Genomic DNA, 20571 nt, shown 5'->3' with positions numbered 1-20571 from the left:
TACATATTAAATGCAATCAAGTTGAGCAAACAATCTCAATTTAAGCCTTTAAGCCCCGTTTCCACCAAAAACTTTAGGTATGGTACCTGAAATCAAGAGTAACCCTTCAGACAAGGTGCCTAGACCCTAATGTTTCCACCGCAAACAGAACTCTTAAATGCGGGCAGGGTTGTCGTCACTCACTGCTCCGTCCAGCACTCACTGTATTTCCTCATTACCGGTGGCACATATGGAAGTCTGCACCTCGTTTATCATCCACAGAATGAGGCTGCACACCGACATTTTCAGAACAAAATAAAACAGGCTGCACTGAGAGTCTCTCTCAGTGAGATGTTTGAAAATACCAGGTTTGTGTATTTAGTCCTTCTCAGGCAAGCTGGGGGCTTTAGTGTTGCCGGATCCCACAGAAACGACACTCTGCGACACTTTTTTGCTCTCTGAGGGAGGATTAGAACATATGCCATTGACATAACCCTGCCAAAGTTAATATACACTATCAATTTCGGCAAGCTTGAGGATCCACTCATTTCTAAAAGTGTATGTCATAAAAACTAAAGTAATGGTCAAAGTTGTCAGTGAAATGTAAGGTGATTCACGTTGCCAACTCATGCATTGAGTAACATTACAAGTTAGCGTTCCACCTTAAAAGTCGCGGGCATTCGGCCCAGTGAATTAAGTTATTTTTCTCAGACTACAGCTGCTGCAAGAGGCAGCAAGACAAACTCTCCACAGTACGAACAATGGTTACATGAGCCTTAAAACCAGCCACAACTCTGCCCTGAGCAGAGTGACCGTCGTCATTGACCAATCAATGGACTGCAGTGTTCACAGCTCCACCTTTTAGTACCAGATCTGTGTGCTCGGTACCAAAAGGGGTGACCAAAAATAGGGATGGTACAGAACGGTCCCAGTGGCAAAATCCACAACTTTTCACACTGGAGATGGAAAAAATGTGTACCAAACTGAACCGTACTGAACTGCTCGGTGGAAACGAGGCTTTAGTTGCTATTCTGGAGCTTTCAACCATATCACATGATTTTAATCAGCATACACAGTTTGTCCAGTTATTTCTATCTTTGACACTTCGTGAAACAAAATATAAGACAGTAAGAAACACCATTTTCATTAATAATTAAGTGAGACTGAGAGCTCATTCTTGAACTTCAACATCAGATGACAAAAACAATTTCAAGGTCCATTCAGTTGTTTTTCTGCAGCTTGTGATCACATAACAGGCCTCTCCTCAGCAGATGGAGAAGTTCTCATAGAAGTACAAAGCTGGTGCAGTAGGCTAATGATGTATATGTACAGTGATAAAGTACAGTAGTTTATTACTGTAATTGCTATGTACTGTGGTTATAAATCTGTTCCAGCATCCCATAATATTGGCCTGCAAAATGTGCAATTTTGAGCCATGTAATCTTCTGGATGACTAAGCTTTTGTATAAGGCAACTTAATAAAGCCCCCAATTCATCAACAACTGTACGGCTTTGTAATTAGAAATTACTGGTAATACCTTTTTCACATGGATTTCCATCCAGGCCTAATTGTGAGGCTCTGACGAAGACGAAAGGCACTGAGATGTTTCTTTACCATCACATTTTTGAATGTGCCTTGGCTGGTGCTAGAGTTCATTTAAAACTTTGGCTTCCTGCCACTAAGTCCATTCAGTTTACTCATGTGCTGCATTCACTTGTCTGCAGTGTGTAAAAATAAGTAAAGAGGTACTAAAATGTATGCAAAATTAATGGTTTATTTACCTGCATGCAGTGCTTCGGTTATGATACTGCACTGTACACTACAGCATGACTTTTTAATATTTAATAAATCAATTACTAGGTACTACTATCACTACAATGGTGTCTGTTTCACTTGGAGTGTCAGTCTGAGGGAGAATCATAGTGCTGTGTGCAGCACAAAGAAAAGTAAGAGACCCCTCACAGTTTCTTACAAAATGCCGGCCATGTAACGATCTGCTTTAGCTCGGTGTTTTCTGTGTGCCATATTGATTTTGTGTACAGTCTGGCCAAGTCTGAAGGACTCTGTGATGAGACTGACACCTAAAGGTCGTGACTGAAAGGCTGCCTGCCACTTGAGGCAGCTGGGCTGTACCAGTGAGGTACAGACATTGCACAAGTCCCATTAGAAGCAAAAGTTGTCATCACACATTTCTGCCATCTCATCCAGTTCGTCAGCGGGGTGCATCTGTCTTGCCGTAGGGTGATATCTCAGGTTTGGAAATTTTATATCAGAGCAGCCCACCCACACGTATTAAACCATATGCTCAATATAACACCTTGTGCACAGATATTAGCCTGGTTAACATGGTGCTGAGTCATAGCACTAAAGCAGAGAGTCCTTATTCCACCTCTCTGACTCTAGATTGTTTACCAAAGGAAACACTGCAAGGTTAGAGAGAATTTTATTTCTGAGTTCTTGAAGTCCTTACAGCAAAGTGAGCAAACCTAATATTGATCGATTAAACACGGGCATACTGCAGCCATGGAAACTGATGTATAGAACGGAAAACATGAAGGCTGTATCCCCTCTTTGTGGGATAGAAAACAGAGATTCCATAGATGTCAATACAATTTGACATGTGTTTGGATTATAATTTTAACATGTTTGTGTGCATTTCTTGTCTTAAACAAAGATTTGTTTTATTAGTTTTTCATTACTGGACATGTCTAAAAATTGTTTGGTTGATCGTAGTTATGTCCCTTTAGTCTTCCCTCATCCAGGTGGGTCAGTGACCCAACACAGTGGCGGGATATTGCTTATCTGGACATCTGGACATATTTGTTTGAATCGCCAGGTATTGTTGGGTCAAGTGTTGTCTTTAAACAAGGAACCTGTTACCAGCCAATTGTTTAATCTAGGCTGGGCTGAGATTGCAAATCTCATTCCCAGGGCATCATATACACTTTGTCACGCCCCCTTCCCGTCTCCTACTGATGCACAAGTCATCTTTTGGCATCTGTATTTGATGCACAGCTGTCTCCTTTGTGAAACACAATGTAATAAGTAGTTAAAAACATCATGTTTCAGGTTAAAGAACGTAACGTGATGCAAATGTGTCACACACCTATGTAACGTTATGTTTAAACAGTGTTGACTTTTGGTTCCACATGGGACACAAACAGCGGTCTCCTGAGTGAAAGTCCATGTTTGTTTGACCCATCCAACACAATGTGGAGTTTTTCCACGCTATATATGGCATCTGTCGCCCGTGGCAAATATTTGGGAAGGAGAACAGGTGACAGTCTGGTGACTGTACTACAGCAGCCTCCTTTTCAAGCTAGCTATCCGTCAGTCGTAACTGTCGGCATCACCATTTAGTGATTAACCACACTGACAGTGAGTATTCATATCCTTAAATGCCTCAAATCTCAGTGTGATAGCCTTGGTTACCCCAACACACAACAGCTTTCGGGCCTTTTTCTGTTTCTCTCCTGATGTGACAGCTGGTTTCTTTCACCCAAAAGGCGGCGACGCTGGTCTGGTCTAAAGCTCTGTGTGTGCTGCTCCTGCTGTCAAACTTTGCCAAACATCTCAGTAACAAACTATTGAAACAACTCAGAGACACAGTCGTCCGCCCACATGGACGTTTTGATCTGATCCATAATGACTTAGGCTCCCTGACAGTGACTGTGAAGCCTGCTGAAATTTTCGGAGTGATTTTTTAATTAAAGCTGATTTCTCCTGGAGGGTGGAGAATGGCCCTGTGATGCAAGGACAAAAGTTTGAATCCCCAGATTGGCTGGGTGAGTGGCACTCTCGCCTGTCTTAACAGCCACCATTAAGGTGTCCTTGAGCAAAGCACTCAGCCCCCAACTGTTACAGCGCAGAGTAAATGAACGCACGTTAAAAGAATATATATATGGAGATTATTAAATAATCAATACATTGTTAGATGGGTAGCAGCTGCATTTGTAATATAAGTAGACAAAACGTCTTTACTGCAGGTCTGACATCACTTCCAATTTTTTGCTCAGTGTAGAATTGATTTTACAATGTAACTGGCTCATTTTAAAACACAGTTAGGACTGGCTTCGAGCTATATTACAGATCTTTTAAGCCTTTAAAGCCAGTGTGAAGCCTCAGGCCGGGGCCCCCTCAGGGCCTGGGTTAAGACTGAAGGGTGATTGGGCTTTTCTTGTCATCAGACTTTGGAACAGTTTGCATGACTAGCTTGAATCGACATCTTTTGTTTACTTCAGTGGTTTCTTGTAGACTTGCTTTAACTCAATGCCCCCTATCCAGCAAGAGCAGTCACCTCTTTGCATTCCTAATTTTTTGCTCTGTGTTTTAACCATTTATCCCGTGCACCACACAGTAATGTAAGGATGAACTCAGGAGTTGCACTAAAACAGTAATCCAGCAGCGAGAGACGCTCAGCCAGTCAGAAACTCTTTTTTGACTGAAAATCTCTTTTGTTTTATTTTTGCAATTTTTATAGAGTGCTTTTGTTTTGTTTTGTTTTGTTTAGCACCATCTGTGGGGATGATTAAGGAATTTCTAATCAGATAAAGAGAACCTGTAAACCTCGCCAAACTTTTTCTCAATGCTTTTGTTTCTGTGATGTAGAGAGAGTAGTTTTATAATTAATGTAGAAAGAGAAATCACACTGCACCTGCTGTTTGTCTCTGTCATGGTGACACCTGCATCATTTCCCTCTCCTTTCTCTTCTGTCTCCCACACAGACAGAAGGATCTCTGTGTGTGTCAGCTGTTTTATCTATCAGACCTGTCATGCCTCACCTGTCCACCAGGTGTCCTCAGTGTGTCTCCTTGCACACCTGTCCCTTATCTGCTAATTATTCTGCTGCCTCCCCAGCTGCACCTTGTTGGTCTTTTTTGAATGTATAGTTGATATTCTTGACTGCAGACTTCTCTTACCGTTTGCATGACTTGTTTGTGATACAGAACTTTAATTTTGTTGTCTATTGGATGTCCCTTTTAAGCCTTTTGAAAGGGCACTATTTTTGTCATTTTGTTGTTTGATATCTGCCCTTGTGGAACTTCAAATCCATTTGGCAAAGGCGGTCACCAATTCATTCACTGACCATCAAGATTACTTGAACTAGCCCATAGCTTACGCCATGTCTGGGTCACCAGATGTCAATCCATTTAAGCATTTCTGGGAGATGATTTGGAGCAGAGCCTGCAGGACTTTCTTCACAACAAATCACAAAATGCAATTTCTGTCTGAAAATAAAAACATTCACTGGTGCCAAGCTCTACTATCTAGTCTGTTATTCTTATTTTTTTCTGCAGTTGTCAGATGAGCGGTAATTATTCTGTAGAAGTTAAGTTATTCCTTACACAAGTGAGGGAAAGGCCACATATCATTCAGAAATGTTTTTGTGTGTGGTACAAGTGTCTTCCGGTGATGAATGTAGTGATCGCTCAAGTGTCTCCTTGTCTCGAAACTAAATCAAAATGTTTCTGTTGTATTCTGCCTTTCCAAAAGATGTTTATGATGAAAGAGGGAAAAAAGGCAGTGTTGGGTATCACAGCAAAATGTCTTCATTCAAATTTTAGAGCAGGAATACTTAAATCGGCTGAATGTAGGTGTTTAACCAAGCTAGCAGCATGGCTCTGACAGTGACGGTCTGTTTGTTGGGCAGTCAACCACTTTGGTCTAAACTCAAATACTTTGACAACTATTGGAGGGATTGAAGTGAAATTTGTGCAGACATCCATGGTAGAGGGTGAAACCTACTTTCCTAAGGTGATATTTTAAAATAACAGGTTTGTGCATTTAGTCCTTTTCAAGCTCAGGGGTTTAGTGTTGCCAGGGTTTAGTGTTGTTCTGAAACTTGAGTGGTATTCCTTCAAATTAAAGCTGTATTGTCTATTTAAGGAAAAGGACATCTAGCCAATTTCTTGGGCATTTTTCTTTTTTATTTGAGGGATGACAGTGAGGAGGCAGACTGGAAATGGGGGGAGAGGGGTACAACATGCAAGGTCCCCAGGTTAGAATCAAACCCAGCAACACCTCTACCTTCAGTAGGTAGAACAAAGAACATTAGTCCAAACTGTCTCTAGGCATAATTAAACATTATATGGGCACATAATTAAAGCTAGAGTCAGTAACTTTAAAAAGAATAACTTTGGTTAATATTTTCTGGAAATGTTCCTTTGTTCTGAAAGAAGTACATGAGACTGATAGTTCCTGAAAAAAAATCATGTCCTTCCTCCTCTTCCCACTGCCTCTAATGGTATTTGCTATAATCTGACCACAGACCAGCAGGACCAACCAATCAAATCCAAGGAGAGTCTCTAACACAGCTGGCAATCATGTCAATTGCTCTGTGTTCTGCAGTCAAACTGTCAAACTAGACAGCGCTGATCAAATCTAAATCAAGATTCTGCTACTGCATTGCCTGTTTCTCACCTCAAATGTTTCCAGAAACATATTTTAGTGTACTGTTTAGCTGTAAAATGAGAAATGCTTGGTACTCCAGTCTTGTATCCAACATGGTTACAAATGTTCTCATTTTACAGCTAAACAGTACACTAAAATATCTTTCTGAAATCATGTGAGGCAATGCATTTACAGATACATATTTGATCAGCACTGCCTAGTTTGTCAGTTTGACTGCAGTTTAATAGCAGTGACTGACATGATTGACAGCTGCTTTAGAGACTACTCAGCTCCGATTGGTGGTTCCCTTTCACATGCATTAAGGCAATTAGAAGTGCTAACAGGCAACAGAGGTGGCAAAAGAGAATGTATCTGTCTCATTTAGTGCTGTATGAAGATAGTGACAGTTTCGGCAAATGTTTTGTTTTAATTTTTTTTTTTTTTTTTTCAATAAAAGTCATCAACTGTAGCTTTATATGAAATTATCTATCATATGTTTAGCTATTGTAGTAGAAATATTGAAGATAAAAACAAGTCATTAGCAAAGATAACCTGCTTCATTTTGACAACCTGAAATTTACAAAAAAGATAAAACTGACTTCCAAATCAATACCTCATTGATATATCATTATGCATTACTGTACTTGCTACAAGTTAATCCAAACAAGTGTGAAATGCGCTGCTGTTAAAATTTGCATAATAATATCAAACAACATGTACTTTCGCTTCTCTTTTATGAATACAAGTCCTTCACTTGCTTTCTTTGCTTCACAGGAGGAAGAATTAAGGAAAAGCGGGGAGGCCAAATACGCCCATCTGAGTAACGATCTCCATGTTTTAATTGAAGTCTTTGCTCCACCTGGAGAAGCCTATTCCCGCATGAGTCACGCCTTGGAGGAGATAAAGAAATTCCTAGTTCCAGTAAGTTTAATACTTCACCTTATTCCCCCCCTTATTTTCATTCCTGTGTGGTGTATGAACATTAGACATTACCGCTGACTTGATCATTTCTCCACCAGGCTTATGAACACAAAGACTTTACAGTATCCAAGGTTTGTTAACATAAGAGTAAAATATAAATGTGACATTTTTCTCTGCACTACAACCACTACCCTGCACTACATCCTCTCACTTACAAACCAAAAATAATGTATTCAGCAATTAAAGTGCAGTATGGAAAAACTTGGAAGACTCCAGCAACTTAGAGCCTGGAGAACTTAGCAATAATTAATGTGTGTGTTGTGTACTCTTGCTGAGTCTAAGTTGTAAATGTTAATCAAGCTTTGCAAATGTGACAAGCCTAATAGAGGAATTGTGCTGCATGAGTCTACTTTATGGAGTTCATGCTTCTTCCTAGTTCGCAACGATGTTCTCACAAGCATTGGGCTGGGGGGGATGATGATACTGCATCTTGCACTGAGCAGTTCATACCCTGCAAAATACAAATAACTTAACAGTGTCTGCCAAAAAGCAGGAAGAAATACAGGGTTATTAATCTACTCCTGATATTTCTGTGTGTTAGATTTCAGGAGTATTACTCTATATAATCACTGCACGTCTCCACAATCAGATTTTCTTCAATAAGATGGCAAATATTTCATAGAAAGGATAGTTATCATATTAGTTTCCCTTTTTGCAGGCTGTTAGACAGTTTAGATTTACTGTAGTAAAGTGAAAACAAGGATGAGGGCAATGTTGACACCATCAGACTCGCTCGAGTTTTCCCCATTCTTGTTTCCACCCCTCAGTGCCTTCATGCCTCTCCTAACATCAACTCATGATCATCATTATCTGCTGGTGCAAACAATTATGGTGAGAAGTCAGGCCTGACAAACAGAACAAGCCCCTGCTGTACAATGATGCATGCATCCAGAATGCATATTGGAACTGTTAACACGCTCATACAGTATGTTGAAGCAACTTTTCTGAAATCCTATGCTGAGGTAACATTCGGCAGATCGGTGGTGTAAATGCCCACCAGGTGTACATTTTCTCAGAAATGCTAATTTGCTTCGGCGTCCCATTTGTTCAGTTGCTCTGATGCGCTTTGCACTCTGCGATCCACACCAGCCTGTTCTAGTAATAAAAGGGTCAGATCAGCAGGGGCTTTTATGTATTGGCGGTGGTGGGAAAGTAACTGTATAAACTGCAGTAAATACGACGCTTTACTTGCACGCACACAGTCTTTCCAAGAATATAAATATACTGCTGGCAGAGTCTCAGCTCTCGCCTCGCTGCAGTACCTTGAGAAAAGCTGAGGTATTGTGTATTCTGAATTATTCTAATAACAGTGCAAGGTTTTCTAATTAGTGAACACACAGGATTGGCTGTAATACATTTCTTTTTAAATAGGTCCACACAGTCAGTGAGCACAGACAGTTTAGGCTAGACAGTTTGAGTCTTTTGTGAAAATGTGCCAGCAGAACTAATGATGCAGGGTGACTAGGAAGGAAGAGATTCAGTGAGATTTAACTAAGTGACAAAAGGGCTGAAAATCATTACTGCGGATGAGAATGCACTGTCTGCCATATTTGGGGAGAAAACCAGTTAGTGACAGGTGGAAGTGGACCATAAACCCTCCAAATGCTGACATATTATTATAAATGCTAATCCCAACAGCGAGGATAGGTGCTGAATACTGGGGGGGGGGGGGGGGGGGGGGGGGGGGGCACACACACATCACATTGATTTAACTTTTATCTTGCTGCTTAATCAGATCTTTTATCTCCTTCCTTACCTTGTCTTTCATAGTATGGATGAAATCCTAGAATATTTTAGAAAATGGGAAATGTGCCTTTGTCCCTAAATTCAGCCTATACCATGTCCACATCCATTAAAATACATAAAAAATAAAGACCATGCTGTCTATTTTATTGCTTGCTGCCGCAGGGATCTTATGGATTTGCAAATAAACTGCACATAATGTATCACAACAGGCATCTGTCAGTATCCATAGTGACAGATGTTTCCTGCCTCTGGTGGAGAGTGGCAAGTGCGTCCTGCTGTTTATTCTGTTTTTATTGCTGCAGTGTGTATTAGCAGAGATGGTTACTGTGCTGTCAGAGCGCAACTTCAAGTGAATAGCTATTGGGAATTGGTTTGGTTGAAAATAATAATCAGCATGGGTTTAACAACTTGTAAATATTGTTAATTTAGCTGCTAATGTTTATATTTCCAAAAGGCAGAATAATGTAAAGTTGTTTTTCTTTGATTGTAATTAAAGGGGAACTCCACCATTTTTATACATCAAAGTCAGTTTGCTGGTGTTGAGGAGTACTACTGCATATATATATTTTAAAAAAAATGTATAAAGCCTTTTGTGGCTCCAGAGGAAGATGTGTGAAGTAGGGTTGCACAAAAAAAGTTGTTTTTTATCTTCACTGTGACATCAACTGGCGCAATAAACACGAATATTGAATATTGTGACAATGTGTTAAATCACATTTTGTGTGTAGGAGCTTTTTCTTTTGATGTACACCAAGCAGTTAACTCTCTGGTCAGTCAAACAGAGGCCAGAGGCATTAGGCATTGTCTGATTGGTCAGAATCTGAACATGCAAGTGAGCTATTTTAGACGAGTGCTGCTGTACTACTCTGGATGTTTGAAGGAGGAAAGTGTGACAAGGTGTGTTTCTTAAAGTCAAGGAATGATCCTTAAAGGATAACTTCAGTATTTTTCAACCTGGGCTCTATTTCCCCATGTGTATGTGTGCGTATGATTCATAGGTACAACTCGTTCTAAAATTGGTGCAGTATTGAGGGAGGTGGATGCAGCCGGGAGCCGCGAAACGAGCTAAAATGGTAACGGGGGCAAATGTGTCCCGTATTAGTTTGCGCATTAAAAGTGTTTTTTTTTCGCCACTGACCGGTTCTGATCGCCAGTGCTATCTCTGTAAATAGCATAGTAAACGTTGCCCTTACCTCTGGGCTGTGTGACGTCATCTCGCGAGAGCTTTGCTCCACTGTGTCTGTAGCTCTCTCTACTCGTGGGACAGCTGTTTTCTTGAGGAAGAGGTGTTTCGGGATTGGATGTCTTCTCTTCTACGGCTGGCAGTAGTCATCTTGGGAGAAGTGAGCACTGCAGACCTGATGGTCTGCAAGGCGCAGTGTCTGGACACGAGTGTTAGCATCCATTTGTAGCACAACTAGCCACAACTTCAGCATCTCGCCGTCCGACAAAGGCAGCCTATGAAAGCTGTACAGGGTGTTGGGCGACATCCTGTTCTTGTAATTCGGATAAGCACAAACACGAACCATTGTTTTCAATCGATGCAGTAAAACTCTCAGCTGTACTCCGGGACAACCAGCGCCACTCGGAGCAGCGCTCTGCATGGCTCTTCTGTTTTCTTCCAGCAACAAGCAAAGCTCTCGTGAGATGACGTCACAGCCCAGAGCAAGTGAAGGGTAAGGGAAACGTTTAGTATGCTATCTACAGAGATAGCACTGGCGATCTGAACTGGTTAGTGGCGAAAAAAGCACTTTTGATGCGCAAACTAATACGGGACACATTTGCCCCCCGTTACTGTTTTAGCTCGTTTCGTGGCTCCCGGCTGCATCCGCCTCCCTCAATACTGAACCAATTTTAGAACGAGTTGTACCTATGAATCATACGCACACATACACATGGGGAAATAGAGCCCAGGTTGAAAAATACCAAAGTTATCCTTTAAATGGTTGAATTTAAAGGATGCTACGACATCATATCCCACCGAAGGACTGTTCCAATGTCGAGGATCCTTGAAATTCTACCAAGGACTGAGTCCTTCATTCAGAGAATTTTCAAGGATGAATGTGTGTGTCCTCAGCAGGTATAAAGTACCCACAGTTTACTGGAAGTGAAGGCGGGGACTCTCCAATAAAACCTGCGCCATTGGAACTCGGCAGGATTTAGTTAAATATATAATTTATTTGGATTAATATCTCCAGGAGTGATTATCATATAAGCATGAAAAAATTACTGGCAGAAAATAAAATACTGTGATTAAGATAATACAAAAAAGTTTTTAAATTAATAATTTACAGCAGTGCCACAAAAGTTTCATTTAGCCTATCTGCTTGGGTTTTTTTTTTTTAAGTATAATCCAGAAATACATTCTCCCTCAAAGTTGCATGACTTTGAAAATACTGCTCATATTTGTTCAAATTGTACAACGACATTATAGAGTGCCAAAATTATCAGTATCCTGAAACCCTTCTTAGTCTGCTGTGGGTTCATGATGAACACCTGGGAACACTCGTTAGCCTGTTACAATGTGTGTTCACTGAATGCTAGGAGGGACTCTTGCCTTGCCTCTGTAGCATCCTTCCTTGGAAGGACTCGTACTTGACTTTGAGAAACAGTGCAAATGCCAGAGAGGAAGTGTTGCCTAAAAAAATGGCACATTAGCCATCTGGAAATATTTGGATACAGGAGAGTTAAGAACTGAGCACACTTTGATAATCCTTTATTTATCAGGAGTAAAATATATTATCATATATTTCCTCATATCCTACTGCCCTAGTGTGAAGTCTGACAAACTGCCTCAAGTGATGACACTCGGTTGGTTGTGAAGGCCACAAGCCTGCGGTGTTTAAAAGAAGTAAACCAACCAGACTTCTGTAACCCGCTCCTCATCTCTGTATCAGGCTAACACGCCGGCAGTGTTGGGCTTGTTACTCTAAAAATGTAATATATTATTTATTACTCATTACTCTGTTCAAAAGTACTATTACTTTACCTGTTACTCCCGGCAAACAATAATTTGTTACACTACTTGTTATATTTCTTTTCCGTTACACCCCATAAAACTGGTAATTGCATATCTCCCCAGAATGCAGATGTTTGCCTCTGTATGAATGTCAGGGTAGTCACCGGTAAGTGTAGCTAAGGCTGCAAATTATTATTATTATTTTTTTTTTTATTCTTTACCTGGAGGCCTTTAGTTGCCTGTGACAGGTATTTTCCCAAGGCTCTGCCTGAAAGACAGAGAGTCACTCATGGAAAAACATTCCATCCACAAAATGTCCAGCCACAAGCTTAATTACTTCTTTGCAGCCTGCAGCTGTGTAGGTCTATGGCCAACGACTGCTGCCAAGGAGAGCTCATCTTTGCTGGGGTATATTTCCTGGAGCTTCACGTTGCAGTGCTTTTGGTCGTAGTAGGTGTTTCAGATGGGAGGGATTTTGTCTTTCCACCCGACAAAATCAATGTATAAGGGGAATATTTGCAGCTGCTAAGATAAGAGTTTCCATCCTCCTAATTAGCTTAATGCTTTGTGGTGTGCCTGCTGTAATATTGCAACGTGTTGTAACGAGTTGTCTGGTATTGGAGTAACTGTAATACTACCACTGAAATTCTATTAGTAATTAGTTACCCTACTTGTTACTGGAAAAAGTAGAAACGTATTACTGCCACACACTGCACTCCAAAACCTCCAGCAGTCGAGTTGCATGGTGGGAAATATAGGCAAAAGGTATGACAAGGATGAAAGAATGTGTTTGATTAATCATGAGTTCGATAACGTTATAAGAGAGCAATTCTAAAGTGGTGCACCACTTTTTTTGATGTACAAGACATCAGTTTGCTGTCAGCTCGGCATGTGAAATGTAGAATGCACCAAACAAAAGTGGCCCAGGAGGAAAGATGGACTGAATTTATGATCCAGATATAAACATGCCTGATTCAAGCCAGCTGGTGTGCAACACTATTGCTTCTCTCTGCCGGCCCACCAGGAAAACTAGCACTGTTCCTGTGGCCAGCCTACCCCTGCTGGTGTGACATTATGCCTCAGAAACCAAAGTGATGCGGTCGGCAGGATCACAGAGATGGGTAGCTGTCTCCCACAATGCCACATGTGTAGTTAAGTGACTTACGCTGCTGGTTGCAGCTGAAAATCTAAGTATGTACCAGAGCATGTGAGCTGAGGTGAGTGACTGTACACTGCTCTCATTTTTTCCCTTCACTTACACTCCTCTCCGTTCTCATCTATCCTTCACATCTCAAATGTGTTCCATCTCCCACCAAAGTAAAATCCATTTTAATGTGGCATCACGCCTGTGACGTCTGAAAATAAATGTCTTAGCCCTATAATTTAACAAAACCTGCCTCCCACTGAGCCCATATCTGCAAAACAGGAAAAAATAATATTGATTTCTTTTCTTCTGATATAAAAAACTCCCCGTATGTGGTGTGTGCACATCTCATCTAATATAATCACATTTATCAAAAAAAATCACAATCACACAAGCAGACTTTGTGACCATTTCCAATTACAATTTCACATGCATAATTAGTGTATGTTGTGTTATTCATTTAGTCCTCCTGAGCAGAAATAGAACACACAGGCCGCCAAGAAGTACAGTTTGTCTGTCTGTGGGCTTTATCAGACACTGAAGCGACTGAGGAGAGAAAGCCTGTCTGAACGGAAACCCTCAGATCTGCCGTGAAGCAAAATCTGACTACAGAAATACTGTCAGCGCTGTCAGCTCACAGTTATGCACCCTAGGAAAGAAATAAAAAGCTGCAAACAGGAACCTAATCAGTGGAATACTATACATGCAGGCTGAGAAGCTCTGGAGAAGGACACAAGCTCCTGCTTTTGGCTGGATGAGTTTGTGGCCTTCATCTCTGGCCAAACTGCATTGCATTTTGGCAGACAGAGGGTGACACAGATGCTCGAACAACATGTGGTGGTAATTTGTTTTTGCATAAAGTCAAACGTGAAGTCAAGCTGAAATATTCATGCCATTAAAACTGACTGTTTTGTGTTTGAATTTAATGTAAGCTATTTGATCCATGTGATCCCAAAGAATGAGTCTGAGCACTATCGCTGCAGATTAGCCTGGTGTTGCGGAGGTATGCACTTATGTACAATCATCTGCATTATTAGCTTCAGCAAAGATCAAGACTGCGCAGGCGTTCTTAACAATGCAGGGCCAATTCAACTGTGGAAGTGAGGTAGGTGCAATTTAGGTTGAGTTGAAAGAAGTCAACGAAAGAGCACATTTTTTTAGTATGAAATAGTTATTTTTTTTCTATAATAGTGCATCACACTGTACGTATATGCAGTTGTCAGGTGTAGGTAGTGATTTACTTATGCTTTGCTGCATCAGGACCTCGACAGTAGCATTTACTATAGACCCCAATCAGACAGAGTGCATTTTAGCAGCTTGGGGCAGCTTTTTGTAATTGTTTTCAATAGTGAGGCATTTTGCTCGCCGCCTTTGCATTTTTGAGTGCCTCGCATGTTTGCAAGGGCACCTTGTGTTGAAAAAATTGTAACTCAGAGCAGAAAAGCGCTTGACGTCATCAACTTTTTTCTCCTCATTATCCAGTTAGATGAATTGTGAGCCCTCTGTGGTGGCTATGATGACAAGTGTGAAGCTGACGTTAGTTCACTTTCAGCATGACTGTGGGCAAGCTGCAAGACATATCTGAACAAATTGTAGCCTCAACTAGGTTCTAATGTTTGACCAATTGTAATTAGGCCAGATGATTCACAGCAGATTGTCAAACTGTCCCCAACTCATCCTAAAATACCCCCCATTATCCAGGCGAAGCTCCTGGACCAGCAGGTGGTACTCTCAAGGATTTCTCCTCTTTCTGAGGGTCTCATGTTTCCACACACAGATCTCTGTTTCCCTGTGTTCAGTCTCCAAGTGCCCTCTGCCTGTCCATGTTTTTAATGCAGATTTTAAGGTACAGATCCATGCAGCAAAATAGAAGTTAAGCTAAGGACAGGTGATTTGATGGTTGCCTAGCAACAATAAAAAAAGACAGCAAACTGGAAAAAGCTCTGTGTATGATTGGTGCAGGCTTCAACAAAAAGGCAGCGCGGTGCGCCTTGTGTTTTGTAACCTACAAAATGCACTCTGACTGACTGAGGCCTCAGTCTTCTCTGTATTCAGTACTAAGCCACCCATGGCCATGAAGCTGCACAATAAAGTGAAATGCACAGGCAGAGGCCCAAGTAATAACCATTTGTAAATGTAAAAGTTTGGTAACACTAAATACAGAATTAAAGTCCTGATCTGCACCCAGGAACTGATGTGAGTAGCTCATGCTGAAAAATGTTCAGTACAAAACTTGACAAACATTATATCAAGATGCAGATTAACAGCTGCTGCAGCTGCTTCTGTGCCTCTGGATCAACTGGCTTGATGTGCTTTGGGAGGAGAAGAACATCTTTCAGTAGGTTGTTATGCAGGACAGCATGTACTGTAATGGTTTTTCAAAAAAGAAAAATAGTGCTTAGACGCAGCATGTGCTGTAGGAATTTACATTGTTTTGAAGAGGTGTGAAGTGAAAAATCTGATTTTACCATCTGTCTTACACCTCATTCTAAAAGCAATACACTCACCATGCACTGGTCTTCTGATAAATAATAAAATGTGGCCTGTTGACGCAGATTAAATATTTTTGGGTGGTTGTGAAACAAACTCATCGTCCGAGGGGCCCATTTCTGCAATATGAGTGCATGTTTGTAAAGCCATATGTCCCTGCAAATTGACCCGTGTGCCTGCTGTGTAAGGGAGCATGATGTATCACACACTTAAATTCTGCCCATCCAGCAGTGCGAACACGACACTTTGTGAGAGCTTTTTTTCTGAAACATCCCATTTATGAGATATGAGAGGGTTGTGAGGTCATCTAGACGGATGGAGATGGTGTGAGTCCTTTGCGTTTGCTGATCTAACACAAGATACATTTCAGCACACATTTTGTCAGCTCCTGGAAATTGAAATGGGTTCATTCACATCGGCAGGTGCCATAAATCTGAATCTCTGAGTATGCTGTGTGTTACCACTGAATTCTTAACTCTGAACTCCAAAGAAACCAACGCATCTCCTGACACACATCCATCTGACATCCTCTCTAGTGATCTCAGTATAGTGATTTTAATAGTTGGGGTCAAAAAGTAGCAGAAAACATTTATTTTGACAAGCTAAAAGATATTTACACCACAAATTGCTGCATAAAAATTCACCGGAAAGCAGGAAATTAAGTGATCAAGGGCCAAAATTCTCTGGCAGACACTGTGTTTCTTATGTGCCCCCTAAATTTTAAAAGGAAACCTATGTCCTTGCCCCTGCAGCTACCTTGAGTTAAGCGTAATAGCAGTCCTACAAAGGCCATAAGACCGATTCAAAAACTGGGATGGATTTTTTTGTCTTTGCTTATCTCCTTTATATTTTGTTTCCATTGGAAGATTTATTTACCCAGTAAAACCATGTCACTAGATGTCTGAAGGTCTCGGAGGAGATCAAGACAGGAGATTGATTTTCCAAAAATTCTGAACTCATTTTTATGTGGCATTGTGGCCAGAAAAAATGTCTGAGAATATAGTAGCAGTTCTTTCATAAATGGTCCTGTAGCCAACACACTCGTATCGCTGAGATAAATGAAAGATAAAATGCACAAGGCAAGAAATCAGTCAACGCAGCCAGCAACAGAGACGTGTAGCAGGTAGACCCAAACACAAGAATGATTGGTATCACCATACTGCGTGTGCCGGCCCCTTAGAGTCTAACTTTAGCTCTGTGAAGGGCATCGTGTGTACAAGGTCATGCATGGTCAGAATTAATCTCAGTGAGTAAACAGCCTGACCCGAGAAGCCTCAGCGTGGGGTTTATCTCTGTATACTCATGTTAACGCCTCTGTCAACAGTCAACTTTTACAAGCTCTGGCAGATTTGTTGTGCTTTGGATAAGCTGCCAGCTTTCCAATTAAAAGCCCTGCCAGTCTCCTTCAAACCATCAGAACACTGTAGACCTTATTAATTTATTTACAAGAGCTGCACATGTGTGCAATGTGTCAAGTGTTTTAGACATCTACCGTGGGGAGGTTTTTTTTTCGTCGTCTTCTTCTGTGACATGTGGGTGTCAAAATCTGTTCTTCATATGGTGCCTGTATGACACATATCCTATTACTGTAAATGGAGAGCTGCGACAACGTGACAGGAGAATGAGGAAAATGATGATGAAGTTTGGTGTTATGTGCATGGTGCACAAATATGCAGTTCTTGGAGCGTTGTGGTGGACTAGTGGTTAAGATGCAGATCACATACAGTATACTCTGATGTCCCTGGTTTGGTTCCAGCTGGGGACCTCTCATTTCCCCTCTCACGCCCAGCATTTCTTTTACGTATCTACATTTCTACTGGATAAAAAACACTTTGGAATATATTCATGTGACAAAATATACTGTATTTTATGAAATGATACTTTAAGTGTTTTCCTTTATTAGTACCTGAATAATTTGGCTTTGTTGAACCATGATTCTGCTCTGTGTAGCAGAATATTAAACTGTCTGTGGCAATAAAATGAACTGAAACACATGTACAAATGTTTCTAAATGGCTAGTTGAAGTTCCAAAAATATGCCGTTGTGGTATCATCTAGTCCACGATCAAAGCTGAGATCTTAAAAATCCCCTCCAGGCATGTTTTAGGACATATATCTGCTTGAAATGAATCTGTTTGCAGTAATTTGTCAGTTATAGTTCTTCCTCAGTGAACATTCTGAATCTAAAATATGGAAAATTTAAAAGGTGCCCTGCAGAGATTTCTTGTAAACAAACAAAATTTCTGTTTACATTCAGCGTTAGTCACAACACACTGTGCGTCTCCTCGAGATTTAAACAAACATGTTGAGTGCATTGCCATCCTCATAAAACATTTGCAAACCGTTGTGTGCATCCAGTCTGCTGGCTCGCAGGCTTCTTTCTCACTGCCTTTTTTGCCACGGTGGACACACACACACACACACACACACACACATAAAAACATTTCTCCATAGCATTCATAGTGGTCGAAAACTCCACAGCGAGCCTTTAACTGTTGGATACAAGATGTTTCCTACTTTACTGAAAAGTCCAATCTCACTCTATATCTATGGGGGGGCGAGTTTCCACATCGCACTCAGATGTTAAAACGTAATTGGCTACCCAACTAGTTTTGATGTCACAAAATCATCCTCTTATGTACACAACTTACACTCAGGTTTAAAGAGAAAGTTCGGATGTTTTGAAGTGGGTTTGTATGGGGTACTTATCTATAGTCAGTTTATTCCATACAGTAGATGTCAGTCAACACGACTGCAGTTTGGAGAAGCAGGCAGGAGTCCAACACGGGAGCTGAGCAATGTACTGCTGTGGATGGGGTCAGCAATAAAACATACTTTAGCCTCCCTTTAGATTTTCATTGCTACGCAGACGATACCCAGCTGTACGTCCTGTTAAAGCCTGACACCACCAATGTTTCTGGTTTTATGTCCTGCTTCAATAAAATGACTCTAAATCTGGAATAATTATAATTACCCCCTCTGGTCCCAGTGCAATGACCATTACCAATATATCTCGTAGTCTCGGTGCCCTATCTAATAACATCAAATAAGAGGCCCATAACCTGGGAGTCATCTTTGACTCAGCACTTTCTTTTGATGCCCAGGTGATTTAAGTTGTGCAGTCCTGCTTTGCCCATCTGAGACATTTAATAAAGATCAGGGCATTTCTTTTCTCTGCAGATTTAGAAAAGGTGATCCAGGCAGTTATCTCCTCCAGACTTGATTACTGTAATGTACTTTATTCTGGCATCGGCAGGTGAAACATCCAAAGATTCCAACTCTTACAAAACCTTTAACTTGTTCTGAGAGACGCAACCACATCACACCAATCCCTGCTGCCCTTCACAGTCTGGCTTTGAAGAGAGCAATATAACAGCTTCATGTTCTTGTGGAAATCGCCATCTGAGTGCAAGGTAAAGCGCTGAAAATATTCTCAAAATAGGGCACACTTATACTGATATTTATTTTTTTCAGTTGGACTCTTTTTAGGAGGCTAAAATACGTTTTATTGCTGACCCCTCCACAGCAGTAGATTGCTTAGTTTCTGTGTTGGACTCCTGCCTGCTCCTCCAAACTGTGGGCGTGCTGACTGACATCTACTGTATGTAATATACTGTCTGTATAAGTACCCCATACAACCCCACTGTTCCTTTAAGGTAATCACAGAGGAGCTCTCCCTCTTCAGCACATGAATGTGAAAACAGCCTTCAAGTGTCAAAGTGAAAATCATTTGGCACAGTTAAGGTCAAACATCCAAGTGAAGTAGCAAAAAAGTTAAATCATGTTTGAGTGGAGGGGGACTTTAACCTTTTTGAGATATCGTGGCAAAAGTTGTAAATGAGCAGCTGATGCTGTAACAAGCCACCAACATTATCAAACTGATGAATTATTACACTAAGCGTGTGATTGCACATTTGGCTGCTAAAGTTGTCGCCTGATAATGAGTCGACAAGAATTTTATACTTTCCACATATTTAGGCAATAAATGAATTTCACACAGTTTTTGCTGCTCCCACGGAATAATTCAAATCTAATAATAGGCTTTTATTGAAGATCTGATTACATTCTATGTCAAAACTATGCAAATCACAGAGTGGGCAAACACTCTGCTGTGATATCCTTACGACTTAGTGGTGTGGTGTAGGTGGGCTTATAGATGTAACATAATGGAAATAGAAGCATGAAAAAATGGTGTAAGGATAATACAAAGGTGACACAATTCACCAGATTAAGAGATTATACTGTATGTGTGAGCTGTAATCTGACTCATGCAGGGCCTGCACACCCATTAATGTTCTGTCCTTAATTAGCAATGCACTCTACACAGAGTCATATCTCACGGACAGTGATGATGATGAATTATTACACTGAGTGTGTGCACCTAGTGGCACACTAGACAAATGTGCCATTGGGAGGAGCTTGCTATTTATCTTCTCTGGCTTGACTAACCCTAACATTGGCCGTTTGGAAAGCTGGTGATCAACTAGTTCAGTCAACTCTGGTTATTCCTATCCTGACACAAGCGCGTTCATGTGAAATAAGTGAGGCCGGTCTCGCTTCATAGTTGTCGAAATCCGGTGCTTGGGCAGTGACTCACGGCATCAGACACTGACAGAAAAGCCGTCCTTTAATGTCTGCATGATACATGGCCAGTTGCCATTATAGTTTAACGACTTCACCCAGGAGAGAGGTGTTCGTGTCCCATAAGATTATAAAATCAAACTCAGTTCTTTTTTCCTAAACCCAACCACGTGCTTTTGTTGTTGGAGGGAAAAAAACCCCCATCAGTTCGCATTGTTGTACTGACGTAGTGTGTTTAAAGTTCCTGTGAAAACTGAAGTGTATCTTGAAAGAAGACAATGCATGTTACAGGTAGAGCTTG

The 20571-nt window shown here is 41.0% G+C and overlaps 1 protein-coding gene across 2 annotated transcripts in view; it reads left to right on the top strand.

Moving 5' to 3' along the window:
• Positions 1-20571, top strand: part of khdrbs2 (KH domain containing, RNA binding, signal transduction associated 2) — a 97841-nt gene that overhangs the window by 39122 nt on the left and 38148 nt on the right. For both annotated transcript variants that reach the window (XR_004500874.2, XM_033612812.2), the window contains exon 4: positions 7145-7291. Coding sequence is in view for 1 of the 2 variants with exons in the window: in XM_033612812.2 (XP_033468703.1) it covers positions 7145-7291 (147 nt within the window). In the remaining variant the exon portion in view is untranslated. The remainder of the gene's footprint in view (positions 1-7144; positions 7292-20571) is intronic.

Source organism: Epinephelus lanceolatus, chromosome 17, assembly GCF_041903045.1.
Source record: "Epinephelus lanceolatus isolate andai-2023 chromosome 17, ASM4190304v1, whole genome shotgun sequence".
NCBI lineage: Eukaryota > Metazoa > Chordata > Actinopteri > Perciformes > Serranidae > Epinephelus > Epinephelus lanceolatus.
Note: the sequence above shows the minus strand (reverse complement) of the source record. Positions and strands in the feature narration are given on the sequence as shown.